At 34.1% G+C, this 17,796-nt stretch overlaps 1 protein-coding gene across 1 annotated transcript in view; it reads right to left on the bottom strand.

The window, feature by feature from the left end:
• The window catches only part of LOC123663305 (calcium/calmodulin-dependent protein kinase kinase 1), a 30,752-nt gene extending 16,246 nt beyond the window's left edge, over positions 1-14,506 (bottom strand). Inside the window, exons 1-4 of the mRNA XM_045597993.1 lie at positions 14,502-14,506; positions 9,908-9,988; positions 4,542-4,734; positions 1,905-1,958 (exon numbers count right to left, since the gene is read on the bottom strand). Of these exons, the coding sequence (XP_045453949.1) occupies positions 1,905-1,958; positions 4,542-4,734; positions 9,908-9,988; positions 14,502-14,506 (333 nt within the window). The remainder of the gene's footprint in view (positions 1-1,904; positions 1,959-4,541; positions 4,735-9,907; positions 9,989-14,501) is intronic.
• Between the last annotated feature and the right edge of the window lie 3,290 nt (positions 14,507-17,796).

The following is a 17,796-nucleotide window of genomic DNA, read 5'->3' as shown; positions in this document are numbered from 1 at the left end:
AATTATCTCGTCTCTGTGGATCAATTAGTTATACACAAGTAAACAGTTTTTGATCGCTCGCCGTAAACTCAGCCGCAGATCAATTTACATAATTGCTAATAATATCTTTGATAATATATGTTAATTTTTAATAGAAAATATAGTATAATATATGTTCGCTGCCTTTGTATTGGCCTATATAGATGTTTGCCGTGGTCTGGGTGTTTGTGCAGTCCTTGTGGGTATCCCCATCGTGTCTCGGAGAGCACGCTAAGCCGTCGGTCTCAGTTGTTATCATACCTGATTCTTGTCCTACACGGGGAAAGAGGCTTATGCCCAGCAGTGGGATATTACAGGCTGAAGCGAAACTAACATTTTCGTTTCAATTATATATAAATAGTTTCAAGCTATTTCAGTTAAATAACAAGCAATTCCAAACTATGTATTGATATTTGAAATTAATTCTGCGTTGACTGAACTAAAGTAAATATTGTTTCAGAAGTACGAATATTTGCAGGAGCAAATATTACAATTACAATTTCGTGAAGCTCATTGTGGAGCCAGTTCGAAATTAACAATGTAAGACATTAGTTTTATAAGCTATTGAAAGAATCTTAATAATTTATTTTAATAATACGAGAATTTTCGACTGTGACGACCAAATTTTGAAGTGAAACTTTAGAATATTTGTGACTTGAAACTAGAATATAAATGTATAGGAGATAATAAGATAGCATTATTGCTCAAAACGCGTCAGCGGCGCGTTTTGCATGGCGCTTACGACTTTTGTCAAGAGACAATTATCATCGTCGATAGAAGTTTCACTTCTGCCGTGTGTGAAAAGTTATTGAAAGAAATCGTTTTTAGCGATAAGACCGTCTTTGTTCCTTTCTTTAGATGTATCAATTTGCTACGCTTCATTATGGTGTACTGGCGCCAGGTGGAGTCACCCGCGTAATTTGCGATCCCGTGGGAATATCGGGATTCAAGGTAGCGTATGTGTTAGCTACGCCACCACGACAAAATTCGTATGAGAAATCAGCCTAATCTGGGACACCGCTCACACCCAACGTTGCCATAACGTAGGTTGGCAACAGCGCAAAGGAAAGTCCCTTGCCTGTGCGCTGTTGCCGTTCTTATGTATATAAAAAACGTATCGGCTTCGTCAGTTATTTAGCAGTTTTTCTTTTAAATAAGTATTAAAAAAATAGTTCGTGTGCGACATTTTTTGTTAAAAATAGAACAATACGGTGTATCTTTTAATATAGCGTGAAGAGACTCTCGAAATGCGTCTTAAACTGAAGTTGTAGTACGAAAGCTAAACCTTTTGCGCGTGTTTTAAAATCTGAACAATATTTCTAAACCCCTTGGTTGTGAAGATGTGAAGATAGCAATAAATTATTTGGTTTTCCGTGTCTGGTGTTTGGAGCGAGCGCCGACAGTGGTGATGAATCTGCATGGATGGTGTCAATGCATTATGTATGATAAGCATAGAAAAACGCTTAATTAATTCTACATCTGATTTTCCCAAGAAAATAATAGATGCCTCCGCTCGTCAAAAAGACCGGCGAATAGATTTCCTGTACAAATAAAATAAATAGTGAAGTTTAGTTTTTCGTTTATTTTTGAACCACCATCAAAAAACATCACGAGCCGTCTCTGCACTAAATCATTATTTTTACCTAAAAACCGTTATTCTGTTAAGAAAAACTCGATAATCTGATTTTTACTCCAAAACTTCATAGTACATTGCCAAACTAAAATGAGGATTGACATAATTGAGTTATTAGACTTAGTTTAAGGGACCTTATTCCAAAATAAAATATATATATAAAAAAAAACTCAAGGTATTTCAGTCTTATTTTATAATATAAAATGTACATCTGAAAAGGATTTAAGAAAAAGATAGAATGTTATGAACTTACATAATGAGTGTCATCTTCTTCGCTGTACGCTAACTTGACGATGCCGTAGGAACCCTGAAAAAGATAGTTAGCTATACTAATAATATAAAGCTAAAAAGTTCGTTTATTTGTTTAAACACACAAATATTTGGAATTACTAGTTCCAATTGAATTTTTTTTTTTGCGTTGAATAGCAGTACCCAGAAAGGCTATATGTTTTATTTTCCTTAAATTATTGCGTAAGAAAACGCAGAGCACAACTAGTTAAAATATTTGTTTCCTTTATTAACTATCTGCGTGTCAGTTTTCTCAGCTGATTTAATTTGAATGTTAGGGTAAAGAGTTTCCTGTATGTTGTTCTGGATCTTCAGTTAGTTGTGTATCAAGTTTTATTGCAATTGTTTACTGCAGCTACTTATTTTATTTTTTTCGTGGTACTATAATACACATGTATTCAAAGTCAAAACAATCCAATGTAAAAACAGTTATAATGTTAATTAGGATTTCAATGAGGTAGGTTTTCTACTTCTTGTCTATGACTTCTTAATACATTTGTATTTAGCCATGAAATTTATTTAATACTAGCTGACCCGGCGAACTTCGTATCGCCTAACACAAACTTTATCGTATGGTATTAAAGTTCAAATTGACTTTTAAGTATTATCACAAATCTTTTGTATGGGAGTATAGAAAAGTGTTGTTTTTAGACTTTTTCAGGAAATTTAAATTTTTTTTTAGAATTTTTCTCTCCGTAAGAACCATCCTCGTACTTCAAGGAATATTTAAAAAAAAAGAATTAGCGAAATCGGTCCAACTGTTCTCGAGTTTTGCGCTTAGCAACACATTCAGCGACTCATTTTTATATTATAGAGATACCATTGTAATATATAGAAGTGGAGAGCTATGTCAAATAGAGGGATATCTAGGAGTCCAGATGATTTACTTACGGTAGTATTTTTGTTCATCCGGAAAAGTAATCTAATTTTGCACGCAACGTTCTATTCTGTAACATCTTGTTAACGCTAGCTACCTTAATTTGTTAAGAAAACCTGTTTTTCTACTACAAATTACCACCTAAATAATTTTCAGAATTTTCCTTCGTTTTCCCTATTGTCTTACATCATCAACAAACAATAAATTATCAAAGGACGAATTTTCAAGTAGTTAGAAATTTGTTGGTCTTAGCCAATCAGAGCCTTTATTGTAGTATTAGTGTTCCAGTGTTGAAGTATTTTCAATATCGCTTGAAATTTATCACGCCTTAGTTTTCATCTCATCCCTTAGTTGTCTATTATAGTTTGGGCAACTATGATCGATCGGTTTTTCTTGTATTCTTTGATTTATAGGATGCAAAATTAAATTAAATTATCGATTCATTGAAAGTTTTAAAATTAATTTCGATTGACTTTCCTTTTTTTTGGAACGTGTACTGAACAAAACTTCTTTGTGATAATGAGTTGCAGTTTTAGTCACGGTCTTAAACGTATGTACTATATAAGAACATTGCTGGGCATAGGCCTCTTTCCCCATGTAGAAGACGGATCTGAGTTTAATCCATCACGCTGCTTCATGTGAGTTGGCGGACATATTCAATTGATTGAGATTGAGATATAAAAGGGAAAATCAGTAATTGGATGTTCGCCTTTTACTTTCTTTTGATATGAAAAAAAATATAAAAACAAATAAAAAACAGAACTTCTAAAAGTTACATGTAAACTCAAATTTCCGAGAAATAATGAGAATTGTCCGACAAAAATTTTTCAAGATAATATCATTTGCTTTCTTTGTCCAACAATAAACATAATGTTTTTTTTTATCGTTGATTGTTCTTTGCCGTTTCGGGAATATAAATTTATGTTACAGAAGAACAAAACAATATAAAGAAACAAAAATACAAATACAAATGGAATAACGAATCTTTTGACTTTTATACGATTATTTTACCTACGGCTTTTAGCAAGTGGAATTAGGATAATTAGTTTATGTTACCCAACCTGTCATTTCTCTTTAACTTTTGAAGTGAAACCCTTTTTACGCACGCTTGACTTAGGGAGTGAGCTAGTGAATACGTGACGAGAGCGTTACGAGAGCGTTACGAAAAGTAGCAAGCAAGAGAGAGAGGTGCGAGCACACATTTTCTTTCTCTGTTTCTCTAATAGCCAGTTACGTTTCGTATATCTAAGACACAGTGCAGGCCCATTGTGCAGGCCTATTGTTAAAAAAGTTTAACTTCAGTCGTGTGATCTAAAGAGCACTCGTTTTTCATCAGTCTATTTCCATTTATTGCTAGATACTGGACACTTTAATTACAGTAAGATCAATCTTTGATTTTTAATTTTTTGTATACCAAATTATTGATTTTACGTTATTTAAGTTTTGCTAAACAGGTATTTATTTATTTATTTATATTTTATTGCACATTTATAAGAACGTCAAAAAGAAACAAAGGAAAAAAAAAACACACTGTATAAAGTGCAAAAGCGGTCTTATCACTGATAGTGATTTTTTTACAGACAACCTGTCTATAAGGCAACATTTGTACAAATAACAGGCACACGGTATATACGATAGATATGTCATATATAAATTAAAAAAAATATGTTGAACTTTATTTTCAGATTTTCATTTAATACAAGTAAAAAATGCTATAACGGTTACCTGTCCAATAGGCTCCAGGAGTCTGTATTGATTAAGCTGGACATAACCAGAAGCCTGTGCAAGTGATACCCTCCTGGATTCCCTCGGTATCCGCCTGGCTTTGGGGGAACCCTGGCCGCTGCATTCTGCTGATTTTGCTGCATGAGACCGCAAGAGTGAGGATCGATCAGTGGATGTTGGGTATGCTGACAACCTGAAGAAAATAATTTTCTTTAATGACAAATAGACTTGTATGAACGTATGTATTTGTAAGTATATATGATTATTTCATAAAGTTATAAAAAGCAAAACAAATTTATATTGCTAAATGTCAGACCCCACTAGGATAAGAATCCTGTGTCAGGGGTCTGGAACCTTACATATACAAATACAAAGAACCAGTCCGTGACATATATTTTTATAGTGTATACAAATATTTGTTATGAGATGTATTGTGGGTATCAAGCGTAGGTTCGCTAGAACATCAGCCAATCACCGTGATACTACTCCAACACGACGTCGCGTAAAATACTTAGCTTCAAAATCTTCATATTCATTATTGTTGGTTCTGTTCCCCAATTTTCTTTAAGCGGCTGTAAGTGCCTCATGAGATTAAAGAGCGTACAAGATGTAATCTCTATGTAAATGTACATTGTTTAGTAACTTCTCCCTTATGAAGGAAGGTTATATATATGTATGAACTTTTAGTATATTAGACATTTCATTATAGCGGTGGTCATAAAACTCAACACAGCAAACATGAGACTACAAAGCCTGTTACTCCACTGAAGGTATCTGACATAGGAAGTTATAGAACAGATAAAAATTTGTGGTGGGATTTTAGAAGTAAATTTTTTTACGCACGATTGACTTGGGGAGTAAGCTTGTGAATTCGTGACGAGAGCGTTACGAAAAGTGATCGGGCGATGCTAACGCAAGTTGAGAGAGATATAAGTTACAGAGGATAGAAAAAGAAAGAGAGAGAGTGAGTTAAGTTTCGTGTAGGGGTCTTTAAAGTAGTTTTACTTCAGTTATGGGGTCTAAAGCACACTCGTTTACCCCATGGGGTTCGTGTTTATTTGCGGATATTGGTAATTGTGAATTTACTAGTTGTAATGAAAGAGAGGCGTAACAGACCATAATGGAATATTTCATCACCTGCAGTTAATGAATTTGTGTAGCTTAACTGCAGGATAACCTGTGTCCAAAACTAGTGAAACAGGCCCTTAAGTAATGTTCTCATGACAAAATGGGAAAATAATATCATCATCATCATTACAGCCTATACAGTCCACTGCTGGACATAGGCCTCCACAAGTTTATGCCAAAAATAACGTGAACTCATGTGTTTTGCCCATAGTCACCACGCTGGGCAGGCGGGTTGGTGACCGCAGTACTGGCTTTGTCGCACCGAAGACGCTGCTGCCCGTCTTCGGCCTGTGTATTTCAAAGCCAGCAGTTGGATGGTTATCCCGCCATCGGTCGGCTTCTTAAGTTCCAAGGTGGTTGTGGAACCTTGTTATCCCTTAGTCGCCTCTTACGACACCCACGGGAAGAGAGGGGGTGGCTAAATTCTTTAGTGCCGTAGCCACACAGCAAATAAAAATAATATAGGTCGGCACTAACCGAAATACTCGTAGGTAAATATAAGTTTTATTGAATAAATGAAAAATAAAGTTCCTCATGCCTAACGTTTCTATAATAAGTTAAAGCGTAGTCGATAGCTAGTTGGATGTAGGTCACAACAAGATCACGCCCTCTGATACGGTTTATTTTAATCTATATCCAAATCGGCCTGTGGGCGGTTAAATGATAAGTTCATACATAATTCATAAATATGTCATTTTTGATTGAACCTTGGAGTAAATGTGAGCTGTGAGTTATTATGACTTGTTATTGATTTGTTGTTATAAGCTAATGACTTCTTCAAAATTGTAATATCGATAGATAACTTGAATTCTAGGTAATGTAAATGAAGTATGGCACAACAGGAAACACCATAGCATTGTCAGTGTGTAGCTGAACCTACCCCCAATACTCCCAAGAGCTCTGGTCACCTTACTCATCACAGGCAGACAATACTGTTTGAAAGTAGTATTATTTCGCTGTCATCTTCTGTAAGGTCGGGGTCCTTCCGTGCTCAGACTCCACATTTTGACCTGTATATTTCCTGCTGTGCGCTACTTCAGTTAAATTAGTCAGTATGTAAAAAAATATGTACAATTAAAATGCATCACAGATGGTACATTCCGAATCGGTGGTAGCTTTACTTCTACAAATATACCTAATAATTGATTTTTAAAGTTTTAATTTGTAAAATGACGATGCGAAAGCGCTCTTGGAGCCTATTTGAATAAAGCTGTTTTTGATTTTGATTTTGATTTTGGTACCTATTTGTACAGCGAAACCTTTTTTCAAGAGTCCATTAGACAATACGAGAGCGTTAAACCTAAAGTTCAACACTAGTTTTGATGAGTTGGGGTAAAAAAAACATTCATCTCTATTTTAATAAAGAGAAACAAATGAAGAAAAAGGTCTACTTGTTCTCGTAAAAGAACATTATTTGGGCAAGAGATGACCACGTTAAGAAGATTTTATTACAAGCTTACATGTAACTTTACCCTTTTCGAGTTTACTGGATTTTTTTCTATCTTTTAAGTACATACTCTATTCGTACGTATTATGGGGTCCTTTTACGGGTTTCAAGGTAAATATGTTACACTCATAGCGTTGCTGATCTATCCATTAGATTGTTTGCTGTTTCCTTCTCGAGGTACTAGACAGTTGTATTTGGCATCAGCGTATATTTTAATAATTTTTAACAAAAAAAAACCGACTTCAAACAGGAAACTAAAAAGTGAAAAATAAATTTACTTAGTACAAAGTAATTCGTATTTTGATTTAGTTAATCAGAAATGATTAAATAAATATTTTATAATTTTGAAGTCGGTGCCAAGTAAAACAATAACTACTCTAGTATCTACTCGTAAGTTGTACTCAGTTTTCTTTCATAATTTGTTTCATTGACTATTAGGTTGAATACTGTTATTATTCTGTTATTGTTTTGACATATCTAATAATATTTTTTGTACTTGTTTGTTGTGTGTATGTTGTTTGTATTTGTTATTGTAGCCAGGTTGTATTTGTATTGTATTTACTTGGCACCAACTTCAAAATTATAAAATATTTATTTAATCATTTCTGATTAACTAAATCATAATTGTGTTTGCTCGCAAACGAAAAAAAAACCGACTTCAATTACATCGACAAGTAATACAACGTAGATCGACGAAAAAATAGTCAAGCAACTACGCGTTATTAAAGATTACTCAAAAAGTAGTTATCAGATCTCAATAAAATTTATATGTGACCACATGATAAACATCAGCTTTCGATTAAATTAAAAATTATCAAAATCGGTACACCCAGTAAAAAGTTATTACGGATTTTCGAGAGTTTCCCTCAATTCCTCTGGGATCCCATCATCAGATCCTAGTTTTCTTATCACGGTACCAAACTAGGGATATCCCCTTTCTAACAAAAAAAGAATTATCAAAATCGGTAAATCCAGTAGAAAGTTATGCGGTATAATACAACGTAGGTCGACGAAAAAAGCGTCAAGTAAAAACACATTATTAGATATAACTCGAAAAGTAGTTGTTAGATCTCAAATAAATTTAAATGGGACCAATTGGCACACACCACCTTTCGATTAAAACAAAATTTGTCGAAATCGGTCCACACGGGCAAAAGTTCTGATGTAACATACATAAAAAAAAAAAAAAAAAAAAAAAAAAAATACAGTCGAATTGAGAACCTCCTCCTTTTTTGGAAGTCGGTTAAAAATACGAATTACTTTGTACTAAGTAAATTTATTTTTCACTTTTTAGTTTCCTGTTTGAAGTCGGTTTTTTTTTGTTAAAAATTATTTTATTTTACAATTTTTAGTGATGGGTAGACCTAACAAGGATGCTTTTTCTCTTGTGTCGGGGGACCGGAAACATACACAATACACAAGTACAAACACCCAGATCATGACAAACATCTATATGGCCAATTCAAATACCTGTCGTGCGCGGAGATTGAACCCACTAACGCCAGCGCAACAGCCGGTGCTGTGACCGCTGCGCTAACGCGTCGACATACTATGAGTAAAGTTCGCTATCAGGTTTACGTAATAACAACCGGGACTGACAGCCTAACGTGTTCTCTGAGGCTAGGTTGGGAGAACCACAAGGATTAACAACTAGACCGAAAATAAATATTTGTATAAACATAAATATCCACTCCGAGCGGGAATAGAACCCGCGACCGTCGGTGTTTAGGCGCCGCCGACACGGCACATGCACCATTATATCAAAGCGGTCGTCAAACAGCAAAAGGTAACTGCTGTAAATTGTTGAAAAATTCCCTCGAGTGTTTATGGGCTCCATCATCAAACCTGGTCCTGCGACACAGATGATCACACAGCAGGTAATTGCTATAAGTCGTTGAAGAGTTCCCTCGACTATCTTTCGTCTCCATCATTAGACTGAAATGGCACTTATAACTCATATATATGCAAAGTTCTCATCAATAGAAACGAATTAAGTTCAAACAGCAGGTAATTGCTATAAATCGTTAAAGAGTTCCCTCGACTATCTTTTGTCTCCATCATCAGACTGTAATGGCACTTATAACTCATACAGGTGCAAAGTTCTCATCAATAGAAACGAATTAAGTTCAAAAACCAGGTAATTGCTATAAATTGTTGAGGAGTTCCCTCTACTATCTTTCTTCTCCATCATCAGATCGACTCTAGACCTTTATTAAAAAGTAGTGCTTTATAGTACTTAATGAAAACATGATTAAATTTACTAGTCACCCTTACAATTTTTGAAAGTTTCCCTCGATTTCTCTGGGATCCCGTCATCAGATCCTGGTTTCCTTATCATGGTACCAAACTATGGATATCTCCTTTCCAACAAAAAAAGAATTATCAAAATCGGTTCATAAACGAAGAAGTTATCCCCGAACATACATAAAAAAAAAAAAAAAAAATATATACGGTCGAATTGAGTAACCTCCTCCTTTTTTTGAAGTCGGTTAAAAAATGTAGACTTATTATAGTTTTATAACTGAGGTAGGGCGTAGCAGGAAATATCAAAATCTAGAGCAGCCCAACGGGTGAAGTACCTCGACCTTACAGAAGATCACAGCTAAATAATACTGCTTTCAAGCAGTGTTGAGTTCCTGTTGGTGAGTAAGGTGACCAGAGCTATGCTATACTTGCGATGTTTCTAGTGTTGTAGACGTGTATAAGCTACGGTAATCTTTTACCATCAGGTTTTACCATCGTACGTTTGTTTGGCAACTTAGTTGCATAAAAAAATATTAGGAAGGAGTACCTGTCTTGGTCGGACGGTTGCCATCGCTTTGTACTATCATGGTCCCTTTTTGCGTCACCCACGACATCGACTGCCGAGTGTCTGAAAGACAAAAAAATATATGGTTAACAAATTCGTAGCACCATTCGCTTGTGTTTTTCACGAGGCCCAAATCTGACTCCCGGCGGCGTGCCGCAGTGTCATAGCAATATGAACAATGTAACTCGACTCTATTATAATTTTACAAATTTTCTTTTATCGCATGAAGATATGTATGGAAATAGGGAAACTTATTCATTAATAAGTTTTAATGACTAGAAAAACCTGGTTGCTACCTCGGATTTCACTGCAATTTTTCTAAATAATGCTGTGTAGTTAAGACAGTACATAATATAACTCCCTCTCTTTCTGTGGGTGTCGTAAGGGGCGACTAAGGGATAACACAGTTCCACTACCACCTTAGAACTTAAAAAGCCGACCGATGGCGAGATAACCATCCAACTGCTGGTTTTGAAATACACAGGTCGAAGGTGGGCAGCAGCGTCTTCGGTGCGACAAAGCCAGCCCTGCGGTCACCAACCCGCCTGCCCAGCGTGGTGACAATGGGCAAAGCACGTGAGTTCACGGCATTTTTAGCGTGAACTTGTGGATGCCTTTGTCCAGCAGGTGACTGCGATAGGCTGAAGTGATGATGATGAGTGAAATGGCATGGACAACTAAGAGCCCGTGGATTTTGTTGATATAAAAAAGCTAGTGCTTAATAAACTATGTATCACTTGCTGACCCAAAAGACTTTTATTTTGTCTTGCGAACTCTCAAACGAGTAAAGTACTAAATAACCTTAATTTTTAATTTTATAAGACAGTTTAGAATATATTAGAAAGCACAAAAAAAATGCAATCGGTAAAGTCGATTTCAGATATGTTATGATCAAGGGAAATAGGTCATATAGATCAAGAAATACATATTACCAGAATTTAATGATCTATTATTGTTTACCCTCAGGGTGGAAATATTTGACAAAATTTATATGAGCCTTGAGATATATTAAAAAAGTGTATTGGATCCAATCCCATTAAGGAAAATATTACGTAAAAATTCACTTACACGTTGGTTGTATATAATACAAAATAATGTAATAAAAAAATGGTCACTTGCTTTCTAGCCAATTAAACATACCTACACACCTTAGTACTTGTTCGTCTCCTAGTGAAAAAGGCCTTTAAATTTTAAATTATTTGAAAGTAAAAATAAAATAAATCACTATTGTTAATACTTATAATTATTTTTTTTTACGTTTTCGTATTGTTATTACAAAGAAAACAAAAGTTTTCCTTTGTATGGCTTATTTTGAGAGTTCAAAAAATTTTGTTCCTCATTTAAATATTGCTAAATAAGTCACGTTTTCTTGTCTCAAAAACTTTTTTAAGGATATTCTAATTATTTTGTAGGTTTTCGCAGAAACGTAAGTCGAAAGTTTATGTACTTTCTAAGGCTTTTTTGCTACGTAATAGAAGTGAAACGTATCCTACCTAATGTGTGATTTATATTTGTTTTAACAAAAATCTTGGCTAGTCATTAGATTAAGACCCGTCGAATTAATTTTGTAACAAAATTATGCCAATAAATGGTCAAATTTTGAAGTTAGATAGGTTAGGTTATTTTTTTTTTTGTAACAAAATTATGCCGATAAACGGTCAAATTTTGAGCTTAGATAGGTTAGGTTAAATTTTTTTTATTCAACGGGCCTTAATCTAAAGACTTACCAAAATCTTTTGTGTATAAATATTTTAACTGAAATAACCAAATTATCTATTCATTAAAATATTTCGGGCCAACGTAACACTTTTATAACCTATCAGCGAACTTCGTACTATTTTTCTTCTTCTACAAATTTCTTTCATGTCTAATTTTTTTTGAAAAACGAATATTTTTAAAAAAATTCTGTCATACAAAACCTCGTCCTGAAAATAATAAAAAAATAATAGTATAGATGTAATATTCCATTTAAACAAATAACTTTTATGTTTTTATAACCGAATATTGAAGTCCGTTGTTTTGATACCTCAGTCAATGTATGAGGAGAAAAAAAAATAATTGTTTTACCATACGTTACGAAGCTCAGTCTTTGCTGTGTCGATAAGATTGAAAAAAGAAAATAATTGTAACGTTTCTTTTAACTAACTAAACTGGTCTTTTTGAAGTAAAACTTCCTTGCTTACCCACGAGTAGTCTGCTGAATGCGTGATGAGAGCGTTACGAAAAGTGTCATCGGGTGAGGCGAATGGAAGTTGAGAGAGAGATTTACGTTTCGTATACCTATTACTGTAGGGGCAAGAGTGAGAGGTGTAAGCACACATTTTCTCTCTCTCTTTGTCATAATTTGAATTATTAATATGTACATACATACACACTGATTTTTTTTTTATTTCAAAAATAAATGATTTTTTTTTTCAATTTGCACGGCAGTACCAGAGTACATGCTTGGTGTCCATAAATCCTCTTTACATTCGATTTAACTTGATTTCTGTAGCCATTCGTGAAATTAACTTTCAACCATAGATTAGTTCCATTAGTTCGACGAATCTTCGATATTACGTGCGCTGATTGCACATTTACTTTCTACCTATCTCTTATCTTAGTAAATGATGTATTGACAATTGTTTAAGAGTCACTTTTAAGTATTTTGTCAGCAGTATAAATCCAGTTGAGGTTTTACATAAGTTACACATATATGTATCAAAAAACAAATGTTGCACTTGCATTGTGGTTTCATAAAACCACAACATTCTTTTTTTTCTATATTTAGATTTATATCATAAAGATACTCTAGTTTTTCACGCAAAAAATAAGTGCACATTATTACTGGTTCCAGTATAAAAATAAGTGAAAATAATCTAACAAGGCCTCTTTATTTTTTATTTTGTCTTATATACATGTACGTTTATGGGAGAAAAATCTTTTATACTTCTTTTTATATACGCTTCAGCCTGGGCATAGGCCTCTTTCCCCATGTAGGAGAAGGATCAGAGCTTAATCCACCACGCTGCTCCAATGCGGGTTGGCGGATATATTCCCTACTATGAGTAACGATTGCCATCAGGTCTACATGATAATAACCGAGACCGACGGCTTAACGTGCTCTCCGAGGCACTTTGGGGAAACCCACAAGGACTGCACAAACACCCAGACCACGGCAAACACCTGTATGGCCAATAAAAATGTTTGTCATTTGCGAGGATCGAACCCGCAACCGTCAGCGCAACAGGTACAATCCATGGCTGTGACCGTTGCGCCAACGCGGCGTCTATATATAACTATTCATATATTAATAGAGTTTCTATATATAAAGCGCAATATACAGCTTTTATTTAAATTTATTTAAAAAGTTTATTAGCATTACACGGGATGGGTAAATTATCGAGTTCTATTGTCCTATAAAGGCAATGAATAGAGATTTTACGCTATCCGTACTGACGTAGTTTTCAATTGAACCTACCTAATTTTATTTCAACTATGTTATTATTATAATAAATAATATTATGCGCTGTCCTATACCCAAAGGTTGTCTGGAAGGAATCGCTCTTTTAGCGATAAGACCGCCTTTGTACATGTTCCTCTAATTATACTACTTTTGTTTGTATCTTTTAATGGTGTGCAATAAAGATTATTATTATTATTATTATTGTAATAATAATAATTATTATTATTATATTGAAAATTGTTAAGTTTAGGGTTAAGTAAAAAAAGGTTGTGTGTCACCTCCGACGCACGACCGGAGTTTACTCCTTTAGATCGACTGTCTAAATAGGCACAAAAAAGGCTTACTAGTCTAAGAAAAGGAATAATACCATATCAAATGGCAATGAAACGAATCAAATAAACCTTATTAGCTTCCGATAGATGGCGTTACGAGAAACACAACGAGGTCATTCGTTCAGTAGAGATGCATCATATTTGCACACACAAAGTTTTATTTAGAAATAATACAGACAATTACGCCGCTGCATCTACCTTTTCAATACATATTTTCCTCTTTCTGAAGGTTGTCTGGAAGAGATCGCTACTACATAAGACCGCCTTTGTGTATTGTTAACGCTCTATGTGTAAACAACTGTTTTATGTAAATCTTTTCTGAGTGGTAGAGTATATTCTATTTTATTCTATTCTAGATTTTATTCCGCATATTTTTTTAATGAATTTAGCCACCCCCTCTCTTCGTGTGGGTGTCGTAAGAGGCGACTAAGGGATAACAATGTTCCACAACCACCTTGGAACTTAAGAAGCCGACCGGTGGCGGGATAACCATCGAGCTACTGGCTTTGAAATACACAGGCCGAAGACGGGCAGCAGCGTCTTCGGTGCGACAAAGCCAGTACTGCGGTCACCAACCCGCCTGCCCAGCGTGGGGACTATGGGCAAAACACATGAGTTCACGTTATTTTTGGCGTAAACTTGTGGAGGCCTATGTCCATCAGTGGACTGTATAGGCTGTAATGATGATGATGATGATGATTTTTTTAATATCTGAGGCATTATATAGATTATGACCATTACTTAATAAAGCTTGCAAATGTCATGCGATGATTTCCACACGCACGATTGGCTATCTCACGTCATGTTGTTAATTTTAATTTCATTTAATTTTTTGGTGCTTTGCTTGAAATTTGAAAAAATCTTACCGAGAAAGTTTATCATTCGGATTTTTTTCCTCTCGACCAACAGCAGAGACTTTACAAATGTTAAAAAGTAACAATTTTAAAATTATGGTTGGACTTGCCAGCATGAACCTTTGATTTTCTTTGAGGTTTCTTGCAGGTTTCTTAGACTTTTGTTAAGTGTGTATAACCTTATGGCGAAATAAATGTTTTCTTTAGATTCCATCAAAGATTTAAAAATTAAGATTAATGCCTTTAAGATTATAAAAAGATTGTTGCAATGAAAGTTTCCGAATTTACAAACGAATTGTAAAAAATTTCTTCGAAGTTCGTCTTCATTTTAATTAATTATATTTAAATGGGCGACGGTGAACGTCGGAGATAAAAGTCGTTAGAAACGAAAATAAATTTGAATTTTCCATAAAGTTGTAAGTTGAAACACGGGCAGACTAACATAACGGTGTGGTTTTGTGTAGGAAATATTTTCTGAAGTGTTATTTTATAAAAAAATGTTATAAATAGTAAATTTAGTATTTAACGATGATAATGATTTAATAAAATAGGGTTACTTTGTACACTGCAATTCTATATTGACTTTTAGATATTTTAATTTATTTATTTACTAGCTTTGCCCGCGACTTCGTAAAATTTTTGGGTATTTACATGTTGAACGTGATTCTTTAAATTGGCATTACTTTTTTATTTATGAACCGATTGACATAAAAAAACACTAAATGTTAAGTGAAGCTTACCACAATATATTAGTGAAAACCACATCTAAATCGAATAAGCCGTTTCTGAGATTAGCGAGCACAAACGCATAGACAAACAGACAAAAATTCTAACAACCATTGTTTTGGGTGCTATTTGCGATAATAAAGTCCCAATAATATTCTTTCTCATATATCTTCCATGTGAAGACAGCGATCCGTTACATTGTTATTTTCTGTATTGGTTATCAATTTAATTCACAATAAATGTATTTGATTCAAATTAAGCACGTGGCAAGGTCTATTACCAAAGCTACATTTAAAATTTCAGTCTACGACGATCGTTTGTTGTAAAATTTGTTTAAGTGCCACCGTGTTGCTCCCACTATTCGGCCATTTTGAAATAACAAGAATGGGCTGTAAGCTTTTTTATATGGCAATTCTGTTTTTTAAACGACTTCCAAAAAAGGAGGAGGTTCTCAATTCGGCTGGTTTTTTTTTTTTAATGTATGTTACATCAGAACTTTTGACCGGGTAGACCGATTTCGACAAATTTTGTTTTAATCGAAAGGTGGTGTGTACCAATTGGTCCCATTTAAATTTATTTGAGATCTAAGAACTTCTTTTCAAGTTATATCTAATAATGCGTTTTTACTTGACGCTTTTTTCGTCGACCTACGTTGTATTATACCGCATAACTTTCTACTGGATGTACCGATTTTGATAATTCTTTTTTTGTTGGAAAGGAGATATCCCTATTTTGGTACCATGATATGAAAACCAGGATCTGATGATAGAATCCTAGAGAAATCGAGGGAAACTCTCGAAAATCCGTATAACTTTTACTGGGTGTACCGATTTTGATAATTCCTTTTTTGTTAGAAAGAAGATATTCCTAGTTTAGTATCATGATAAGGAAACCAAGATCTGATGATGGGATCCCAGAGAAATCGAGGGAAACTCTTGAAAATCCGAAATAATTTTTTACTAGGTGTACCGATTTTAATAATTTTTAATTTAATCGAAAGCTGATGTTTGTCTCTTGGTCACATATAAATTTTATTGAGATCTGATAACTACTTTTTGAGTAATCTTTGATAACGCGTAGTTACTTGACTATTTTTCGTCGATCTACGTTGTATTACTCGTCGATGTAATTGAAGTCGGCTTTTTTTTCGTTTGCGAGCAAACACAATTATTTAATCAAGCACACGCATTTTTTATCAATACTTTTTCAACCAAGACTTTTTAAGTATGTAATCTTTGAAAACTAAGCTGTTTTGTTGCCTTAAATATGTGCCCTGCCAAAATTACAGAAAGTTAAAAAAAAAATTATCAAGATATTTTACAGAGAACCTACAGATAACTGGCTGTTTTAATTTAAAACATCTGAGATGGTCATTATATAATTCGTAAATCAGTTTTGAAAAGTTCTCTTACATCTGGTCGAATTAGGTAGGTTATTCGTACATAAATACATTTGGTGAGAATTCAGTCATTTGTTGATGGAAACGGTTAATAGAACTCTGAAAGAAAAAATAATAAGATCATCAAATTCACCCTTATTTAGTTATGTATTTTTGTAGTATATTTGTATAAGAGAATTGCTTAATAATATATTATTTGAAATTAAGTTTACAATAAAAGTGAACGCCTTTACAAAATAAATAGCAACTTAGCACAAACAACGGCTTGCTATAAACTTCGATGTAACAAAATTATTATCTTGTTAGCCTCGTACCTAATAGATTCCCTACCCATACACTATTACGATAGTATATAGAGCTATAGCTCTCGTCTTTGAGCTTTCACGATGGTGTTTGAGTGTTATTATGATCATTAACATGTATATTACAATCATATAGTGCAAGAAGTGCCTTTGTTGCACACAGGGCTAATGGGATTGTATGTTAGAAATGTATTCTGAGCTAATCCATATGCTTGCAAGATCGAACAAGTTAGTTAAGCTCTATTTACTGTTATTTTAATTTTTGATGGTAGTCTATTATGGATGTTAAGAAAAACTGTTCTGGGAAGTTTTAAAGCCTGTATACAGGTACACATAGTAACCTGCCGAACCTGCATCTCCGACTGACCGTGTCGGTGCTCTAGCCAATTATGCTATGGAACAATGTACCCGCTTGATCGATATTTTGATATGATGATTTTATATTCGGTTCTTAGAGACCACGGCGCGGCGTTTTACAGAAAGTCATAACTAAGATCAAATATAATATTATAAATTGACATTTATAATATTATAAATGTCAATTTGTAATATTATATTTTACCACCCGAGAAAATTTACAAAGTGGGAAATGTTGATACAACTACGCGATGCTAAATAAAGTGCTAGACACAAAAAATAAAAATAAATTAGGAGTAATATACGAAGGGAAAACCAAACAAGTACTCTTATGTTTTCACCGGTTTTGGTATTTATAATTATTATTATTTGATGAATAAAAGTCTTAAGATTATGTTCAATACAAGATATTTTTTAGTGACTCCAAAAACAGAAGAGGTACCACTTTAATAAGTA

This window comes from Melitaea cinxia, chromosome 20, assembly GCF_905220565.1.
Source record: "Melitaea cinxia chromosome 20, ilMelCinx1.1, whole genome shotgun sequence".
NCBI lineage: Eukaryota > Metazoa > Arthropoda > Insecta > Lepidoptera > Nymphalidae > Melitaea > Melitaea cinxia.
The sequence above is the reverse complement of the archived record's forward strand: the minus strand, read 5'-3'. Positions and strand labels throughout refer to the sequence as shown.